Genomic DNA, 20,990 nt, shown 5'->3' with positions numbered 1-20,990 from the left:
ATTTAAGCTGCCAGAGGTTAAGAAACAACTAGCTGAGGCCAGTAGTGCCTTCAACCACCACAAGAGTTTACTTGAATGAATGTGAATCAGAGCATTTACTTCCTTACTTGTAGACTACATACATTCAGAAATACTGGTTTGTACATACAATGTGTTTTTCTTCAACTTGCAGTCAGCATCAAAGTGCTGACTTCATTTGCTTTGCTACTGGTACAACTGGATATGAAGTAAAATCACCTATTATGCAGCTGTATAATACTATCTCCTCTTTTTGGTGACTTCCCACTTTGAGGACATGCATACCTCCTCAAGCTTATAACACTCCTGTGAGATACTGGGAGGAGCAGCATCCTTGTATTACAGATAAGAAAGACCAGAAGGGCATTGGAGTGAAAGAAATTAAGGTTGCACAAAGTTTACATAAAGGGGCCAGAATCTGACTCCTTGCACCAGGGCGCACCATCATCTCTGTAGAACATAATTACCATGTGTTCTGTGAGTTTCAGAAACTATACATTAAGTGTTTGGAACATAATGTTCTTACCCTCCCTATGGTTCTCTTTACATGGCACATAAGCAGAGTGCATCAAAAGCCCAGCTCGTATTACACAATACATACTCAATACCATGTCCTAATGAGATACTTACTTTTGTAAGAATTCATCAGACCCGCAAACACTTAGAAGGCATTCCTCCTGGACTGAGTGTCGATTTGTGCAATGGAGGATCTCTACAATAAAGTCGTGAGTGATACAGCCACCTGTAAATAAAGATAGCAAGAAAAATTAGTAGTAGCTTGCAAGGGAATTCCAGGCTAGATACTTGAGCAAAGAAAATAAGATATATATAATTTTTTTTTGCAATTCTTAACTACTGCTGCAGACTAGCTCCATCAAGAGGAATTAGATCAAGCCACACCTGATTTTTTTTCTTTTGTTTTTTAAATTTTGCTTCGAAATACTCGTCACAGAATCTATGTCAATTTTGAGGCAGTTAGCAATTTTTTAGGTAGCTATAATAAAAAGCTGAGCAACTGTTCCATGCAGAAAGGAAGAGACAAGTGGCAATGTTATTCTTTTTTTGTTTCTTTAATGTTCATGATGAATTTCTTGGTACATTTACCCTGTGAGATCATGGTCTGATGCAGAAGTTGACTCTGTTGCCTATCATGACCCAAGAAGGCTCCAGAATTTTACTTTCTAATGTTTCTGCTGTGCACACCTTTTTAGCCTAAACCAAGAAGTAGATTAATGCTATATGCATTATATATATACATATGTAAAATATTATAAGAATATTATTTAACAGTATGTAGAGTCATAATAGTATAGAAATGTGTAATATATTACATGTAATACTACATATAATGCATATAAATTAAGAAGTTCTGTGTCAGTTCGTACAATCTGCTGTTCATAAATATTCTAACATTGTGAGTTCAGCGTTACTTCATCTTTTTAAGCCATTTTCCAGCCTTGCTAATACACTTCCTCCCTGTACATTTTAGAAGAACTGATCAAAAAATGGAAAAGAATAGCTGCATAATCTGGCAGTCAAATTGCAAACATCTGACAAGTTTCATCTTTTACAGGCATGCAGAGCACACTGCACCAGCACTGATGCTGCAGGTAGGAGATACCTCTCTCTAGCAGAAAAAAGATCTGAATCTTTAGTGCAAAGTCTTCATGTAATGTACCAAGATGGTTTTACAATGCAAAATAAAAGTCTAGACTTCCTCCACAATTCTCAGGGAATCTCATTGTCTGTAGTTGATAACAAAAAAGCCAAAGTCGATTTTCTTTTCAGTTTTTCATTCATGGTATTTCTTTATTACTTCAGAATTAGCAGCCATAAGAGCTCTTACTAGAAGCTTGAAGTTTCCATAAAAATGGAAACTACCTACAGTTAAATACAAATCCCCAGAAACTAAATATATAACCAAGACTTGTGTGTTGATGAATTTACACTGGTCCATGTTCAGACAGCTACTTAAAACTGAGTCTAACCTACCAGTCTAACTGGGTTTAACGGTGTTCCATTAAATGTTACGCAGTCACCCAGAGCAGCCAATTCATAGCAGCAAATCTGTTTCAGAGCTGCTATGCTACCGTTTTAGAACAAACCAAGAAATGTAAAATTGTTTTTGCAGGAAAATTTAAGGGGATGCAATACTGAGAAAGAAACTTCAGAGAAGAGCTGACATTTCTAAGGGAGGGGGCTGAGACAAAAACAAAGCTGAAATAAAACAGAGTTGGTTACCACAAGTAGCTTGGTTTTTGCTTTGATTTAGTATTCCCCAGGGAAAAAAAATGCATAACAAATTCAAAAGTTCCTTCTTAAAATTTTCATTTTCTTAGCAAAGCCATTTTTCTTTTGCTTAGAAAGCCACTTCAATTAAACATTTTCTCCCAGTTTTACTAGTTTTAAAAACACCTAGCCCTTTGACGACATCCTGTTTTAAGTAACTCCTCATAGCTGGTTTGACGTGTAAACTGCAGTGCCTGTTTGCTAAAATTAAACACCCTAAAAAGAAGAATGGCAAAGAATCTTGAACTAAAATTGTAACATGCACTTTTTTTCAGGTCACTTAAAGGAAAAAATCTGGAACTTGCTGGTATCAATCATTTGCACTCCATAGACGCATTTTCCTTTCCTTACTCTGCCAAATGTTTTTGCATGATTGAACAATTCTTTATATTAGATTCTGCAAAAAAGTGTACTCACTCTCTCCACTTTAATTATATCTTATTGTTTACTTATCTGTAAGCAAGTTTAGGATAGGGACTGTTTCTTACATGCCATTCAGTTTTAGCTGTGCCTTCTGAAGTGTTTTTGTAAATAAAGTTAAGCAGACTGAAAATTGAACAACCTGTAGGGTAAATAAATGATAAAACATTTTCCAGTAGTTGCAACTTTGCATTACAGGGAACTTCATTGTAGATCTCTTGCCTCACTGACAGAAATGCTGGAAATACTATCTTCTGGCCCAAGTGTCCCAAGACCTTTGGCCCTTTGTTTCATGCCATCCACAAAATATTGGTTTGAGATGGTACAACCTACTACTTTTCCAGGCTTTCCAGTAACTATGTAGATGCTCCCAAATCAAGCAAACTTGTATGAATAAGTGTGTAAGTCTTGGCTATCTTATTTATTAAGATTTTATTTTTTTTTTAGTGCACATTGACTGACATTCTATAGAGCTTTGGATTTTCAGCTTTCAACCCATCAATGTAATACTCAGCCTGATACAGCCAAATAATTCCTTGACAACTGAAGGAATGATTTATTAAAAAAAAAAACAAACACAAAGAAACAAAAAAATATTACTTAAAGCAGCACTTCAGGAAGAGAGGAAGAAGACAATTTATTTCATTCTTGCATATGTTCCTTAAGAAGTAAAAACTACCAGAGCTGGAATCAAATATTCTCCCATCCACCACAGATACAGGGTGCACAGGAGCAGTGGCAGCTTCTGTCACACTAGTGACAGAATAACTTAAGTTGGGAAGGACCTCAGTAGGTTCACCTAGTATAGCCTCCTCTCCAAAGGAGGATGAACACTGAATTCATACCAGCTTTTTCAGGGTTTTGTCCTGTATGACCTTAAAATCCTCCAAGGACAGAGACTCCACAACCTCCATGGGTGAACTGTTCCAATTCTTAATTATTCTCTTTTTCTTCCCACTCAGTTGGAATTTCTTCATTCATTTTATGACTGACTAGTACTTTCCCTGACCTCTACATAACCTTGGGTGCAGAGGAGTTTTAGTGACTGCAGACTCTTAAGTCTTGGATTTCAGAAACAGAGTCAAGGCTGTGAAAATTTCCACAACTATATGGGAACTACCCCTAAACTTCAAATAAGGCACAAGCTTAAATCCCTTCTGGATCAAAGTCTGAATGATGGCCTATTTGAGACTGCCAGAATTGGTCCCAATTGTGATTAAAGAAAGCAGAGATCTACACAATAGCAAAATTTGATATTTAACGTGATTTAGATTTTACAGCACATATACTAAACACGTTTGACAAACTATACACTCAAGACTCGCATAAGGCCTGCTCTTCAGTTATCTTTCCAGATAACATGCATTTCATTATCATCTCCATGGAACTGAATTGTGGAAGGATATGGACACCTCAATCACTTACCACTCTGTGAAAGAAGCAGAGGATATGGTGAAGAATCTGTCCAAACACTGATTTTGAATTTTGATTCATCAAGAATGTGGTCTGGGAACCTTCTTGCAACACTCCAGATTTTCCCCGTGTTTGTCTTCAAGTCAAAAGCAGGATAGGCATTTCTTATTCTGAAAAGAACATGTGATGAAATTATGTCTAAATAGGCGTTTCACATCTCTTATAATAACAAAATAAAAATTCTACAAAATACTTACAATAATAGTACATAAGGAGCTGTTAGGAATAAAATTTTGTGCAAAGAGAGGGAACAAGTACTGGGGTCAAAAGTGCTGTTCCCCAGGGCTCAGTACTGGGGCCTGTTCTGTTTAATATCATTATCAACAATCTGGATGAGGGTATCAAGTGCACCCTCAGCAATCTGCAGATGACACCAAGTGGAGGGGTATGTTGATCTGCTTGAGGGCAGGAAGGCTCTGCAGAGGGATCTGAACAGGCTGGATTGATGGGCCAAGGACAATTGTATGGGGTTCAACAAGAAGAAGTGCTGAGTCCTGCACTTGGGTCACACCAGCCCCACACAGGGCAACAGGCTTGGGGAAGAGTGGCTGGAAAGCTGCCTGGGGGAAAAAGACCTAGGGTGCTGCTGCTGGCTGGCTGAACATGAGCCAGCTGTGTGCCCGGGTGGCCCAGAAGGCCAAAAGCATCCTGGCTTATATCTGAGATAGTGATCTGCAATGGCCAGCAGGAAAAGGGAAGTGATACTCTCCCTGTACTCGGTATTATTGAGACTGCACTTTGAATACTGCATTCGGTTTTGGGCCCCTCATTACAAGGAAGACACTGAGGTGCTGGAGTGTCCAGAGAAGGACAATGAAGCTGGTGAAGGGTCTGAAGCACAAGTGTTATTAAGAGCAGCTTAAGGAATTGGGATTTTTTAGTCTGCAGAAAAGGAGGCTCAGGGAGGACCTTATTGCTCTCTACAACTACCTGAAAGGTAGGTCTCTTCTCCCAGATAAGATGTGATAGGACAAGAGCAAAAGGCCTCAAGTTGCACCAGGGGAGGTTTAGATTGGATATTACAAGAAGTTTCCTCACTGAAAGGGTGGTCAAGCATTGGAACAGGCTGTCCAGGGAGGTGGTGGAATCATCAGCCCTGGAAGTATTTAAAAAATGCATAGATGTGGTGCTTAGGGTTAGAAAACATGGTTTAGTGGTGGACTTGGCAGTCCTGGGTTAATGGCTGGACTTGATAATCTTAAAGGTCTTTTCCAACCTAAATGGTTCTATAAATCTATGATTCTGTGAAAAAGGTAGAAACTCAAACCTTGTTTTCATACATATTAGATAGCGTATGTATAACTACATATTTTACTTAATAGGAAAACCATCAGTAAAATCTTCATGAACTTCACAGAATCACTGCTGAACTGGACCCTCAGAGAACCCAAAAGGAGTTTAAACACAGACTTCAGCTTACACTGAGAACAGTAGAAATGAATGTGCTCAATAGGTGCTTAAATAACAGAGTTTTAACATAAAACTAACCAAAACCATGTGCACAGACAGCTGCTGCTAGGACAGCTGGTCAAAATACATACAGGAACAGGCTTTCTATGCAAAATCTTAAGAAGTCCCTGTTTTCACAGTGCTCTAGAATCCAGTCTGAAATCCTCGTTACTAAACCCTAGGTAGTTACGTAAATGTCTGTAGAGAGCAATAACTGTTACAGTCATTGAGACTCTCTGATATACCATTACCTTTAAAATATATTGCCCCTCCTCCTTCCAATTACTGAAGACCTGCAGAAACTAATTCCTCCTGAGGTAGCATTTCCTAATGAACACTGGTCACAGGTATTATGCCTGTCATCTGAGATTAAACTTGCTTTTTAAGCACATACACTCTGCAGCTGCAGGTAAGGGCACATATTGTACCAGCAGAAGCTTTACATTTCACTAATTGGCCTGAATATTTTAGTCAACAACTCAAACATCCTGTAGTAAGCATACTGCATTCTTTTTTGTTTGTTAGTTCAAGGAGCATTTTGTAGCTTCTGAGTTGGCAATGCTTTATACTGTCTCTGATTACAGTGTATTTTGAGCAACAGTTCTCTCGCATAAAGTTCTTCATTAGTATGTTAACTCCTGCCTCAGGGCTGCTGCCCAAGTCTTTCAAACACCAGCATGAACACTTTCATGCCATGTATTTCTACAAGGAAAAAAAAAGCCTAGGCTTCCAAAATTAATAATGCAATGAAGCAGTCCATTTCTTATCATGAAAAGCCAGGGGGCATGATGTTCCAGTGGGGTAGGAGGAAATGAGGCTTGACAATACTTCCAGCATGAGATAGATTTACATGTATAGTAAAAAAATCATTATGCTACAGAGGCTGCTTTGGTGACCTATGTAGTTGATGTCGGTCTATTTTCTTTGTGAACAAGCTACACATAAAGCTCTCCCCTATAACCAAATTCACTCTTGTAACCTGTTACTGTAAGAATGCCAAGGACTGAATAAGACTGGAAACTTCAATACCCTTTTTCCAGCATCACATTCATGGGCTATGTAGACACACCGGGCATCAATCTCCTCCACAACTTACTGGCAGTCTTTTCAAAACTAAATGAACCTCAACTCCTTCCCTACCCCCACACTATCTATAATTTAGGATAATGGGGGGACCGGAAAGTGTTGCTTATTTATGGCCATCTATTTTTTTTCAAGTACTTAATGGGCTTCTGGCCTGAGCAGGTGGGCAAAACACACCCATCACAAAATTTTGAAAGGTTAAGTCTTCCAAGGCATAACTGAAGTACTACTCAAGTATTACATGAAGAAGAACTTGTGCTAATTGCTTTCTGTGCTGCAACAATTCAGTGTATGCAGAAAGCACTAACATTTAGAGGGATCTGCTATTCCACAGCATTTCTTAATGCTATGTCTTTCTCTGTGGTGCAGAGTACATCCATAAAGTCAGTCGGAGGTGGAAGAATGCTGCATTTTGCAGCATTGGATCCTGAGACTATCAGTGTGGCATCTTCAAGTGTCAAACCCCTTTTAGGATGTATTCCAAAGCCACTCATGGATGAACATTCACTATGTCCATAATTGTAGAAGTAACCTGATAAAAGGATTTTGAAAATTGTTGATAGTTGTGTACAATTAAGTGTTTCAATTATAGATTGCTACCTGTACAGATATTACCTAGAGAAAAAACATGATGGGTTTCTATTTGAGCTACATGCTAGAGGTACAAGTCTGCATGACACAGAGTTTGAATTCTGAATCTTGCCTCTGATATATGAAACTGCCAGGTATTGAGATTCTTTGGGGACTGGAAGGATGCTCATTTGGCAAGTCTGAGTATGTTTGTTGTTTACAAATTTATGACATTTTTTGGTCTTTTATGTGCTGTGACATTTTGACTTAAGAATGCTTTTCCATTTATTTGATAGAAGAAAAGCAAAGTCTGTTCTTATTTTCTTGCTGGTGATACACGTTAAACAAGTTACTGAAAAACAGGAATGGCTTAATTCTATTAATCTTTTTAGCCCTGTAAATAGACTCATGTATTCATTAAAAAAAAATCAATAGAAAGCTTTTCTTGTAATTAGAGTTCAAAGTTAAATATAGAATATTTATCTGAATATCTGAGAGGAAAGCCAGTCACGTGGAATGTGCTTTCACACATCTTATGTTAACAGAGTTGGTTTGGGGTTCAGACTGATGAACTGTGGCAAAAAAGAAAACTGAGACTTATGTGAATGAGTATGTTTTGAAGGTGACCATTCACCCTGTATGAATATATAATATATTCACTGTTACTTTCAGAGCAGTGGCAAACTGGATTTTTTTTTCTTTTTTTCTCTTAAGAGAAGCAAGCTTGGCTGACCTTCAATACAGTCAATTAATTGAAGTCTAATATATATTTAAAAAAATCAGCATTCCATTTTCCAAATATTTTTCTGCAGGGAAAAGCATGTGTTTGTGCTAACAACTTGATAGCATGATCAGTGAATATCTAAAAAAGGAGAAATTAATCTAAAGATCTGTATTTCTTAGTGCTCTTGGATTTCAACACAATTTCTTTTTCCAAAGATTACAAAAGTAAAAAAGTTTTATCCAATTAAGCCACACTACTAACAGTAATGGTAAACAAAAGTTAAAGGAGTTTTTGTGGCTTACTAAGTCTCACTTTTCATTGTACAGTATATAATAATTGTGTTCTTCGTCAGTCAGTTCTTCCAATCCTTTTCTCCTGCTCCAAGCTACACAGGCACTAATATTGTGCAAGGCAATGGCAGACAATGGATCTTCAGTTTCACACACTATAAACCACCAACACTGAAGAGCTAAATGTACTTATCACTGATAAAGGGGACTTCTAAGGCAGAAAATATTCTTAGAATTAACATTCTATTAACAATCTTTAAATCAAAATTAGGAACTCTTTCATATTTATGTAGATACTGGAATTATGGCACAGTTCAGGAATGCAGGGTGTGGTGGGTTGACCTTGGTTGGATGCCAGGTGCCAACCAAGCCACTCTATCACTTCCATCCTCAGGAGGATGAGGTTGAGGGAGAAAATAAAATGAAAAAAACACCCTTGGGGGTCAGGATAAAGGCAGTTTAATAAAAGCAAAAGCAAAGGCCAGGCATGGAAGCAAAGGAAGACAAAAGATTGTCTCTACTTCCCATCAGCAGGGAATGTCCAGCCGGTTGCTGGGAGGTAGAGTTTCAGTACACACAGTGGTTGCTCTGGAAGACAAATGTCGTATTAACAAATGCCCCTATTCCTCCTTCTTACTCATAGCATTTATTGCTGAGCAGATGCTATATGGTATGTAATATCCTTTTGTTCAGTTTGGGTCCTCTGTCCTGGCTGTGTCCCCTCCAAAGATTTTGCCCACTCCCATCCTACAGGTGAAGGGAGAATGCTGGAGGGAGAGCCTTTATGCTGCGTGAGCACTGCTTAGCAGTAGCAAAACACTGGTGTGTTATTAGCTACCAATATAAGCACAGCCCTGTGAGGGCTGCTATGGGGAAAATTAATTCCATCTCAGCCAGACCCAATACAGAGGGATAACCAATCCGATTAATATATAAATAAGTGAAATGTCATAGTAGGTTGAATAAAGTTTTTTCATTACTTACTTCTCCACTGCATTGCAAAAAGCAACTGTGTTCTCGTTACTTCCTTGATTTGCTTCAACCAGCTGGATAGACCAACTTGTAGCCTAAAACATACCAAAAAGACACCAGAAGAAGCAGAGTTCAGTTATTTAGATAACAGAAGCAGAAGGACCATAAGGCTAACCTTGCATTTAGTTCCATGAGAACTAACTTTCATACATCATCATCCCTCCCCTGACATGATGGAGCTCCAAATAAGCACAAATAGCAATCTTTTGACTGCACTCTAAATGCTTTCAGAGAAAAAAACAAAAAGTCAAAAAACATCCGCTACCCTGAGTTTAGCAATTGTTTTTTTCCCCTCCGTGAAGAATACAGGGATTCCAGACAAAGCTTTCAAAATTTATCCAGTGACAGAGCAGAGGTAACTCTAAATGCAGAAGATATATGCTTAGTTTACAAAAGGCTGGGGGGGTGGGGTGGGGTAAAGAAGGTTATGCTGCGCTGAGTTTTAATCCTTACTTTCTCTCTTTCTGCCCTTGAAGGAAGCTCGGTATCCCTTCAAATTCCATGAACCTGTCGGGCAAATCCCTAAGACAAGTAACAGGAAGTGAGTGTATTCTGTTGAATATGAAAAAATCCCCAGATACTTTCTCTAAACTTGGGGAGCACAGCTGTGAGCCACTGCTTTGGGTCAAAGCACCCCCTTGTCTGTTTGCCATAGTACCCTTCACTCAGAACATCACCTCCAAGAAAGAGCTTAATGCTCTTATGTCTCCAAGCCCATTCTGCTGTGGTACATAAAGACAGATACAAGGTTCAACTAAGCCATCAACTTTTAAGCCCCTTCAGAGAGAGAAGCAACTAATGACATGTCACAGAAGAGGAAACTGAGATATGGTGAAAGGTGTGTTTATCATTTTAATAATAATGTATGTACAAGTATGTAACTTATAACATTAATAATAAATAATATACTAAATTCAAGATTTTTTTTTCCAATATACATGAAAAGATGCAGGCTGGGAAATTTTAGTTACAGTTTAAAAGATGGCATGAGTATAAAAGATGAAAGATCTGTTGGGAGCTGGCTAGTGGGGAAATCACAATGGCAGAACTGAAAGCACAAAAGTTACAACTCTTTTATGGATACCATCAGTCTTGGGTATCACTGTATATAGTATTTTCATTAACCGCAATAGCACAAGCATTAGGAGAGTGCTTATGAAATTTAAAAGTAAGCAAGCATCATCAGTAGAGGGAAAAACTGAAATATCTGGTACCAAAAAAATGGATAACCCTCAGGGCTGAAATAAGAGTGAAAATAAATTTAGAAGTACAAATCAGTAGTCCATCACCCCCTGATTCTAAGGACTGCTGAAAAAAAGCTCCTTCAAAAGTCACTGAAAACCTAGCATCTCCACTGGTTCATTTTTTTCCACCTTGGTTAGACACCTTACAATTGACGTCAGCAGACGGTGGTAAGAACTTCTGGTAGAGGTTCACTATTTAGAAATTATGAATAATTTGTTAACAGTAATGGTCTCCTAAAATTATGTAGTCATAAAAAAAATGCCAGAACACAAACAAACCCCATTCCTGTTCACATTTTCATTAGGGTAGACAATTCCACAAAAAGGTATATTTGACAAGGGTCTAGGAAGTTGGCATCTGGAATGTTGTGTACCCCCGTGTTCCTGACAGAGGAATTAAATCCAGAACAAGCTCAGAAAGACATTGCTGTGTTTGTGAGTGAGCTCTACAGCAGGAGCACAGCTCACAGAGCACAAGTGGGAAGGTAAAGCTGCCACACTTGTTGCAGTAGGGGTGCAAAGGCAACCCAGAACCTTCACTGAAGACTACGCAGTGATGGTGGTGACATGCCACATGGCACAATCTTCATCATGGTGTGCAGAAACTGACCCTGTGGATAGCAGAGGCTAATGCACACAACAGAGCTCCAGAGGAAGGATACTGCAGCCCCGGTCTCTGTCTGTGGGGCTTGTCGAGTGCCTCTCGCTGGGTCTGGGAGTGGCAGCGGCTTCGCTGGTGGGAGCTGTGCTCTGGCTGCAGTGCCAAGCTGCTGCTGAAGGAGCTGCAGGAGGACGTGATCAGCCGGAAGAAGAGATTAACAGGGACTCTGCAGAGTGAAGAACCACCCAAGCCCTGTGCTGCAAAGGAGGGACAACTCAAGACTACCCTACAGGAGCAGTGGATGGAGACTCCCACAGGAGCAAAGGCTGGAAACCTGCTGCTTTCAGCAACAAACAAAAAGCTCTTTTTTGACCCGCAGTTCTGTCATTACAGAGCAGGTACAGTGCCCTAGAACAAGTGCATGAAAAAGAAAGGTAGTGGATAAATGAAAAGCTAAGGAAACTAGGCCACAGGTAAGAAAAGATGAGGCTGGGACATAACATTGATACTAAAGGAGCAAAACTGCAATTGTGAACTGAGGAAGGAGGAACAGAGAGGACTTGAGCAAGGAGAGGGCCAAGACCAGGAAAAGATGATTGACCATGAGAACATGGGTATGGATCCTCAAGTTCATGGCTTGAAGAAGAATGTGATTAGGTAATTATTAAAGGATGGCAAAAAGGAGCTTGACAGACAAAGCTGGAAGCTGGACCCTCTCCTGCAGGAGACAGGAGCCCTCTGCCTCTCCGTGCCTTTGCTGGCAGCATTTCTGAGTGAATCCTAATGGCAAATAAAAATATTGTGCAGACTAGTAATAGTCTACACAGAGGGAATCAATATATCATTGCTAACTAATACAAACTCATTCTGGCGGCAGAGGTGTACATAGTAGTTATATAGGTCCAACTCCATTTATGAATCATGTGGATGAGAGCTTTAGTTTTGTCATTTCTCTTTTCAGGTGTCCAGAAACTACTTTCTTCCCATTGCATATAAAGGTAAAATATTAATTACACAATCACACATTATTTACCTATAGGATTCCACTCTCTGCTCATTGCAAATATCTGAAAGTGTGCAATGAATGAGACAGAGAATTGTGTATGGAAAGAACTGATGACAACAGGAATAAAGTAACAGAGTGCATCCCTGGGTAAGTGGAATCTATCTTTTCCCATCCACAGATTTCTTACATTGTGTGAGTCAAGTCACCTGAACCATTGTCGTGTTTTAACCCCAGCTGGTAATTAAGTACCACCCAACTGCTCGCTCACTCCCCCCTCACACAGAGGGATGGGGAGGAGAATTGGAATGTGAAACTCCAGGGCTGAGATAAGAACAATTTAATAATCAAAATAGAATAAAAATGAAAGAACAATAATAACAATGATGACAATAACAGTTATAATGAAAAGGGGAAGGGAAAGAATAAAATCCAGAGGGAAAGGAAGAAAGAAACACGTGGTGCACCATGCAACTTCTCACTGCCTGCCGACTGATGCCCAGCCAGTCCCCAAGCAATGACCTGTCTGCCCCAGCCAACCCCCCAGGTATATATACCAGGCATGACGTCCCATAGTATGGAATATCCCTTTGGCTAGTTTGGATCAGCTGATGTGGCTGTGTCCCCTCCCAATTCCTTGTGCCACTCCAGCCTTCTTGCTAGCAAGGCCGGAGGAACTGAAAAGTCTTACATCAAAGCCAAAACACAGCACCGTTCTAGCTCCTGAGAATTAACTCCATCGCACCTGAAACCAGGACAACCATCCTTCCCAAACTTGAACGCTAATTGTGTATTTCTCATTTCTGGAGCACCCAAACTGAAATCATGGAGTTTAATCTGATGGTTGGGCTTGGGTGAAGAATTGAGTCTTGCTAGTTATTCTGAAAACTTTAGATTCTGAATATTGTACATGGAACAGGCAAATCTATTGGATACTTTTAAAATTTTATTTCCATTTTCTTTCTAATACAGATAAAATAAAATGTCTTTTCACAGGGATGTTATGAAGACAGTTTCTTTAATATTTTTTAACATCTGACTTCATGATGACAGGGCTAGAGAAAATTAACGTTTCCTTTATTACATATTTTTATATGAAATATAAATATATATATATTTATATTTCTTTTATTACATATGGACATATTTTGATTAGCACACATTCAATAAAGCCAAGGGCCATACAACTGCATCCAAGAGCTAAGGATCAGAATGACAATATGATTTCAGCAATGTGAATATTTCACCTTGCATACCTATGACCTATCTCAATGCTCATCTCCATGTTTCAGCATCCTTTCCATTTCGCTCTGTCTGCAGTCTTGGTTCTTATCTCCTATTAGTCAGATGTATCATTTACTCAACTCATGCTGGCTCTCACCAATCCAGTATGGGCTTGTTCTCTTTCTTTTACTGTCATGTTCCACTTTTCCGACCACTCTGACAGTCTTAACATCAGCCCTGTCACCCCACAGTCCTCCTTATCTTTTCCACTCTCAATCCAGTAGCAATGAGTTACTTTTACACAGGTGGTTTTTTTACCCTTCTCTCTCTCAACTTTTATTCTCCCTTTCTTACCATCTCAAGGTTCAGTCCCTTGCCTTGGCTCTCTTTCTATCCTGACATGGCTGTTTTTCCCTGAAGGAATTCCTGTGACCACACTGATTTTTCTGCTACAAATCAATTCTCTCCTCTCTCCCATTTCTTCCCCTTCTAGCTAAACAGCTCAAATACTTCCCTGACTTAATCAAATCCTCCCACACATTCGATTGTAGCCGCCCTTGACTCACTCATCTCTTCTCTTCCCTCCCCTATAATTCTCTCTTCCTCTGTCACAGAAGTGTTCGTGCCGGTTCTTATAAGGCTGCTTTCTCTAGTGCCTCTTATTCCCATACCACAATTTAATCTCCTCATGCTCATTTGTATCTCACTATTTTCTACTTTTCTCATGAGAAGGCTTGTTCTTTTCATCATGATGTCAGCATGCTTTAGTTTTCCTATCAGAAGTAAAAAGCAACAACAGCCTTTTGTCTCTCCACCTATTCATCCCCTCCACTTTTGTATTCATCACTGAACTTCCAAAATGTGGTGCCCAGGATTAGTTTTAAGAGTTCTTGCCCTCAGATGTATTCCCCGCCCCCCCCCCCCCCCCCATCTGTCTGGGTCTGTGTATGTTTACTTCTATAGTTCTCCCTATTCACAGACATAGAAACAAGTCAATCAAGTGTCTCTTCCCCTTTTTTTTATGATGCTGTGATCACTGAGAGTTAAAAGCAGATGGTGAACCTAAATCGTCTTTTAATATTCATGGTGCAGAGGTATCCTGTAGGCTATTTCAGGATTCCTATAATGATTCAGAATGCTAACAAGGACTAGAGAAAAGGGAGGATTTATCATTTTCTTTTTGCTTCTCTATGTCAGGATTTTGAAAGAAAGAAAATGAGAAGAGATATAACATCAGAGAGAGTCATGGGAGTCCCATAAGACATCATTATTAAAAACAGCAAAACCACGAATGGAGCTATGAACACCCGATGGAAGGAGGAAAAAAAGAAGTATTTGCTTCAAAAGGACAGCTAAAGACAGAGCATGTGTTATAGGACCTGGCTTCCGCAGTTATAGTAGATACATCTGGTTTTAGAAGATAGTTATGTATGCACACGTAAGTGCATGCAGAACATGGTGAAGGCAGGACTTAATATGTTTCATCTGTCGGGATCGGGATAGGTCTGCCAAACTAGATACAGAGACAATAATCTGGCTCAACAGAAAAACAGATTCAGCATAATGTATTCTTATTTTGAGTCTCAGGATTCATATCAGACTACAAAGGTTTGTTATCTCTCTCAGACACATCTTACTCTATATTTCTGTATTTCTCCCTCTGTGGTAGTTTTATGGTTCAATGAGCCATAAAATGAGCCTACTGGAGCATTCTAGACCATAATCTAGATTCTCTTCTGGTGTAAAATGGCAGGTTTCCATTAGAGGCAACGGAGATACTTCATTTTATACTAGGTGAGGAACATAGTATACTTTTAAATGAAGTCTTTTTTACTAGGTAGGTTGGAGAAATACATTGACATTTTAAGTACAAGTTGGTTAAAACATGAAACAGCTAGGACACAGATTCTGCCCATATAAAATCCTCATTAGCTAGCCAGACTAGCCACCTCCCCTTCAAAAGTCATTTTTTATGGTCTGCTGGGTTCTCTTCTGATATTAGAATCAAAGGAAAAAGATGCTTGGAGGTTTTCATAATATATAAAAATTTCCTAACTAATCATGTACTGTTTGTTTAAGAGCATTCTCCTCGTAAAGATAAAAAATTAGGTTGGAAATTATGACTGCCATGAAATCAAGATGCACAATTATTGGAAAACACACCTGACACTTCCCTGCATCTCTGTCTTTGGAAGCAGTAAAAACCAAATAAGAAGTGAATAAGAAGTCTCACAGTTGCTTTTGGCCAGCTGAATTGCAAGACACATGACAGACACTCACTGCAAGAGCAAAAGCTTTTGCTTCCCCCAAGGTATAAATGTTTCATTTTGTATAAAGTCTTTAAATCAAGTGCTTCTAATCCATGTTGCATCAGTGTAAGTGAATACACAAAGTGCAAAGACACGAGTAAAATTTGAGAACCTTAAGCACTATTAATGTAAGAAAATTTAAATACCCCTCTGTCACGTCCACAGCTGCTGGGCCAGGTAGGTCTTATGTCACATCTTCTTGAAGTTTCAGTTAAGCAAGCTTCCCAAGTTCCACTTTCATCTCCCACTTCTTGTCCAAACTGATAGTTGTCTAAGAAAACAGGACACTGAGCATCCACATTGTCAAAGCCTATCTGCAAACTCAGACTTGTGTTGCGTCTTTCCACATTTGAATCAAACACATTTGTGGCTATACTTGGACTATTCCCTCCATAGGCTTCTCTATTTTGACTGTAGGGGTAGGGATCCACCAGTGAGGGGTTTATGCAGTCAGGGAGTAAAGAAGATCTGAAGCCAACCACTGGTGACACTGCGCCTTGTTGCCAGTGTGAGAGAGGGTTTCCAGGGTAAAGATCACCATGAGCAACTACAGGCTGTTCACAATACTGCTTGTCAAGCACGTTCGGACCAAAGATGTCTGAAGGGAAAAGAATTTCTCCATGATGATGTGAATGTGATGAACCATAAAAAAAAAATTCATTGCTGACTTCATCAACTATTCGATCAAATCCTAGATGGATCTCTCCAGCAGAACCAGAATGGTACATTGGGTAAGATGCTTGGTGCCCAGCGTGTCCTTCAAAAAATTCCTTGTGTGAGAAAGGCACCCTCCCAAAGTACGCCATCATTGATTCTTCTCTTTGGTCTTATTAATCCTCAGGGAAATCTTACAACAGTTCCAAGGTCAAGAGAGTAATGTTCAGAACTGGAGCTACGCACACACTGAAATGAAGCACATAACAAAAGTTAACCACCTAAATATCTATTATAATGAAAGCAGTACACTTCTTCAGTCTTTTTTGGCTTTAGAGCTTTCTACACATGGTGGAAATATTTTCTTTATCAGAAGGTTTAATATTCTGTTGCCTGATCCTCATTTCCAGACTTTAAAAATAATAATAATAACAATAATAATAATAGTTATTGTAGTTATCCTGGACTCCTAAAAAGCTGCAATAGGATTCCTGAAACAATTGATCTAAATGCTAAGATACTAATTCTGACAAACATTAAAGAAAATCTCCATATTATTTCCATTACTTGACACTTGTATAGCACACAATGCAGGAATCTAAAACAAGCAGGTAGGAAAGCTTTGTATTGATGGTTTCTTTAATGGCAGTTTCATTCACATCTTTCTCTTTTTTGCACTGCAAATTTCTTCATATTCTACTACTTTTTATCCTACTGCAATCAGGCAAAGAAAGTTAAGTCAAAAAACATAGAAGACACAGATCTCCAATTAACATTCAAAACACTACAACCCAAAAGCTTGGATATGGCATATATAAAGGAAAACAAATATAAATAAATAAATTTCAGACTTTTTTGTTTCTTTGTTTTTCAAAACAGATGTATCTTCAAAGCCTGAGGTTGCATCTTTTTTAGTAAATTAACAGGCAAAGGCATGAGCTTCTGCAGAAGCTCAGCATCATTCACGCTGTTGCTCACAAACTTCCTGATATGACTTTGGCATGTGCCAAGCAATAGTTCTATGGTTCAGATGGGCAGCATGTGATGGAGACTGCTGTCAGCAGGCATAAGGATATCTTATTTAGGAAGAGAGTTTAGCTCTAAAACAAAAATTTATTCTGGGCCACTTGTCCTCAAGGCGTTGGCCTGTTTCATTTACTGATACAGATGTAGCCTAAAAATACAAATGACACAGAATAGCAATACTACATGAAGTACACAGTTCTGCTGGATACTTATCACCTAAAAGAAACATCTGATTTAATAATTCAATTAAAAATATATACTCCCTGGGGGAGCGGGGGGAGCCATCGAGATAAAAAATGTGCTCAGAAATTGCTAAGGCTTAGATCCACAAATAGCTTTTCCAATATGTCCCCAAAATCTATACTGTATTACTTTAGATAATACTGCCTTGCAATGAAAATCTATATTGCAACAGAAGGTATTCATCACAACTTTATTTATTATTGTTTCATTTGAAGTCAAACTCTAGGTGACATAGACTACTGTCACCCACTGTGAGGAATGAGAAAAGAAACAAAAAATTAAATAGGTTGAAATGAAATCTCCAAGTTAGAGGCTGAACTATTCTTTCAAGCAGTCAACTTAGTGATTCCATGTGTTGTATGCTTTGGTTTGCTTTAACTGTGTTGAGTAACAAAAGCATTTATGAAGTCACACTAAGCCAGATAACCAAAACGTTGCATGCCAATTTGAATGGTGATCTAAGCATGAACTTCAATTACAGTCTCTGCAGCTTTCTCTAAGAGTGAATCCTGAGGTTCACTATGTTTTTAGATTAAGACGACACCCTTTTTTTTTTCCAGAAAAAATTAATAAGCATAATAATAAGACTTTTTTAAATGAATTTTTCAACATTTACATCTTCCTCTTTTTCTCATTACTACAGCAGGTAAGTAAACGAAAACAAGAAAGAAAATTATATATTCATTAAATCAAGAAAGAGAACATATTTTATTCTTTATTTTTTTGATCTTGAAAATTGGAATATTTCAGGGAAAAAAAAATAATAAAAGACTGCTATCTCCCTCCAGCTTCATTTTCCTTAATAAAGTTTGGCTGCCTGGAAGACAATAATTGAGGTACAGAAAACAAACAAACAAACAAAAAAAAAACCCAACAAAAAAACCCAAAAACAAAATAAAGAAAAAACCAACAACCTTTTATGACCTTTCAGCAGTTTTGAATTTTTTTTTTCTTTATATTTCAGACAAATTCAGTTTATAATGACACATAAATGTCTAACAGCTCATTCACCCCTAAGGCTTTCATGTACAGCATCCCGTATTTCTCCAGCAGACAAATATTCACACACACCCCCCACCTCCATCTATCTGTACATGAATGCTTATCTCCCGCACGCTCCATACTGTTCAGCAGAAGTATTGCCTTCCTAGTCATCTTCAAAAGTATACAATCTATCTATAGTGCCAAAGGCTGGTCTGTGCATTCTGCTTCCCTGTTCTCCTCAGGGGGCTGGGAAGGCCACGTAAGGAACCAGAAGTCTACACAGTGCAGTTGGATCCCTCTCCCAGCCCGGATCACAGCAGAGGGAGGGCCTGGCAGGGAGCAGGAGCTTGTACAGCACCGTTTGTAGCACTGCATCTCTCTTACATAAGCTTGCATTTAAAAGGAACCATTAAAACTGGAAAATAAGCATGCCATGTTGTAAATCTAGGTGGTTTAAGTCTTACCTGCTGGTTTGGTTTGTAAGATTCGGCTCCATATTTGGGCCAAATCCTGTTCCTTTTCAAAACAGCGTATGAACTTCAGGAAATTATTTGGCTTTTTGCCAGCAACTGTTACTCCATTTGAACCACGCAAAGTACATTGATAACACTGAATTTTCAAAAATCACTTAGAAGGCAAAATTTATAATGCATTAAAAAAAGTAAAATTAAGTTTTAAGATTAATTTTCTCTGCCTTGCATGCAGTTTCTGAATTCACATTTTAGAGGGTTTGGGATTTTTTCCCCATGGCTATGAATCCTTCCTTTTCCTTTTAAATGACAGCTGTGTTTTCACATAATCCTATGGTTCTGGGACTGGGGGCTTTAAGGGAGAATCCCAATAAACACTGTAAAGCATTCACTACAAACCAAGAGATTTGACAGCATCATGCAATGCTCACAATGATGTAGTTGCCATCCAAGCACACAAAAATACTTTCCTTACTTCAGCATGCACATGTGTTCTAGTACAAAAGCTTCGTGCACTGTGGGCTCCATTTTCCCTTTTTGCCAGAACCCAGGAGGAGATAACTGGACCACTTGCTAAGCCGTAAGAATATTTCTTGCAACTTCTTACCTGAAATACATAATTTGTTAGAAGAATATACAGTCTCCTATGTCTTCCTGTTCACAGACACATTTAGATGACCTATGTACTTTCAGTATGAAGGGGGTGTAACTTTCCATCAGAAGCATTCCTTCCTGTTTAACCGGTTTACTGTGGTAATGATTCTTTCCCCTGTCTTCCTTCAGGGAAATTTCAAACTGCAGTAACAATTAAAAGGTAACACCTTATCTGTCCTCTCTCTCAGTTTGGGAAATCAACCTTTTTTTTTTTTTCTTTCTTTTTTTTTTCTTTTTTTTTTTTGTCTTCTTTTTTTTTATGAGCAGGGTAGCAGATGATCTCATACTCTCAGTACAAGTACCAAACATGTTTAAAATAACAAAAGAACTTCTCTAACATAAAGACTTGCCTTTTAGAAAGGTTTCTGTACAAGAACAGGATTCAGACGTTTTACTGTAGACCACCTTCATGCAGCTTCCATCTTATCTGCACTAGTGGTGTGTGCTCCAAAAGGAGTGCCTAGCTCTGCTCACAGGAGAAGGGGATGGTACAAATCGTGCATGGCAGTGAGGTCCTCTGGCTTTGGATCCTCAGTATGCAGAGCTGTGAGTGTAACGGGGGAAGAACCTCCCTCATGCTGGGATATTTCCCAAAAACCGATGAAGCCTTGACCCTCTGCAAAGGACCTGCTGAAGAGCTGGAGTAAATACAGCACCGGTCACAAACATCTTCCCATACCTCAGGGGCCCCAGGACCCTCCATAAAAGGGAGCAGTAGAGGCTGCTTCAGGCACAACACAGAAGAAGTTCCCTCAGGGACCATCTGCCTTCACGCTTCATACCATTCCTTAAAAAGGTATAAATTGCCTGGCTGAAGTGCCATTCAGAATTCACACAGAATCCCAAACCTAGTCTACTCTGAGGCTCTTACAGGCAGGAAATCATCCTCAAAAATAGTGAGGGAGTCAGTACCAATGAAACAATATTTCAGTTATAAAAAGCCATACAGTAAGACTGAACAGATTAGGATAAAGCATTTAAAGTTAATAACTAATCTCAGATATTTTACATCTGATAAAGTGAATGAAGTAATAATTTGATAAAGCATTACAGGCAAACTTCTGCCCTTCAAACTATAGCAAAAACCTGTCAGTGCTGTCATTGTGATTTCAGAGTTAGCCAAGGTCAAAACTTTTCAGCTGGTGAAGGGAGATACATGTTTTCTCGTATATTCTCCAACCCTTAAAATGTCAGCTTGCTCCACAAACTATTTGGTGGCACTTGTACCGT

At 38.9% G+C, this 20,990-nt stretch overlaps 1 protein-coding gene across 1 annotated transcript in view; it reads right to left on the bottom strand.

Moving 5' to 3' along the window:
• PIK3C2G (phosphatidylinositol-4-phosphate 3-kinase catalytic subunit type 2 gamma) overlaps window positions 1–19,824 on the bottom strand; it is a 208,276-nt gene extending 188,452 nt beyond the window's left edge. Inside the window, exons 1-5 of the mRNA XM_056342037.1 lie at window positions 19,714–19,824; window positions 15,876–16,632; window positions 9,301–9,383; window positions 4,153–4,310; window positions 649–760 (exon numbers count right to left, since the gene is read on the bottom strand). Coding sequence (XP_056198012.1) covers window positions 649–760; window positions 4,153–4,310; window positions 9,301–9,383; window positions 15,876–16,538 — 1,016 coding nt within the window. The 5' untranslated portion in view covers window positions 16,539–16,632; window positions 19,714–19,824. The remainder of the gene's footprint in view (window positions 1–648; window positions 761–4,152; window positions 4,311–9,300; window positions 9,384–15,875; window positions 16,633–19,713) is intronic.
• Window positions 19,825–20,990: the final 1,166 nt, after the last annotated feature.

Source organism: Falco biarmicus, chromosome 5 (genome assembly GCF_023638135.1).
Source record: "Falco biarmicus isolate bFalBia1 chromosome 5, bFalBia1.pri, whole genome shotgun sequence".
In the NCBI taxonomy this organism is placed as follows: Eukaryota; Metazoa; Chordata; class Aves; order Falconiformes; family Falconidae; genus Falco; species Falco biarmicus.
The sequence above is the reverse complement of the archived record's forward strand: the minus strand, read 5'-3'. Positions and strand labels throughout refer to the sequence as shown.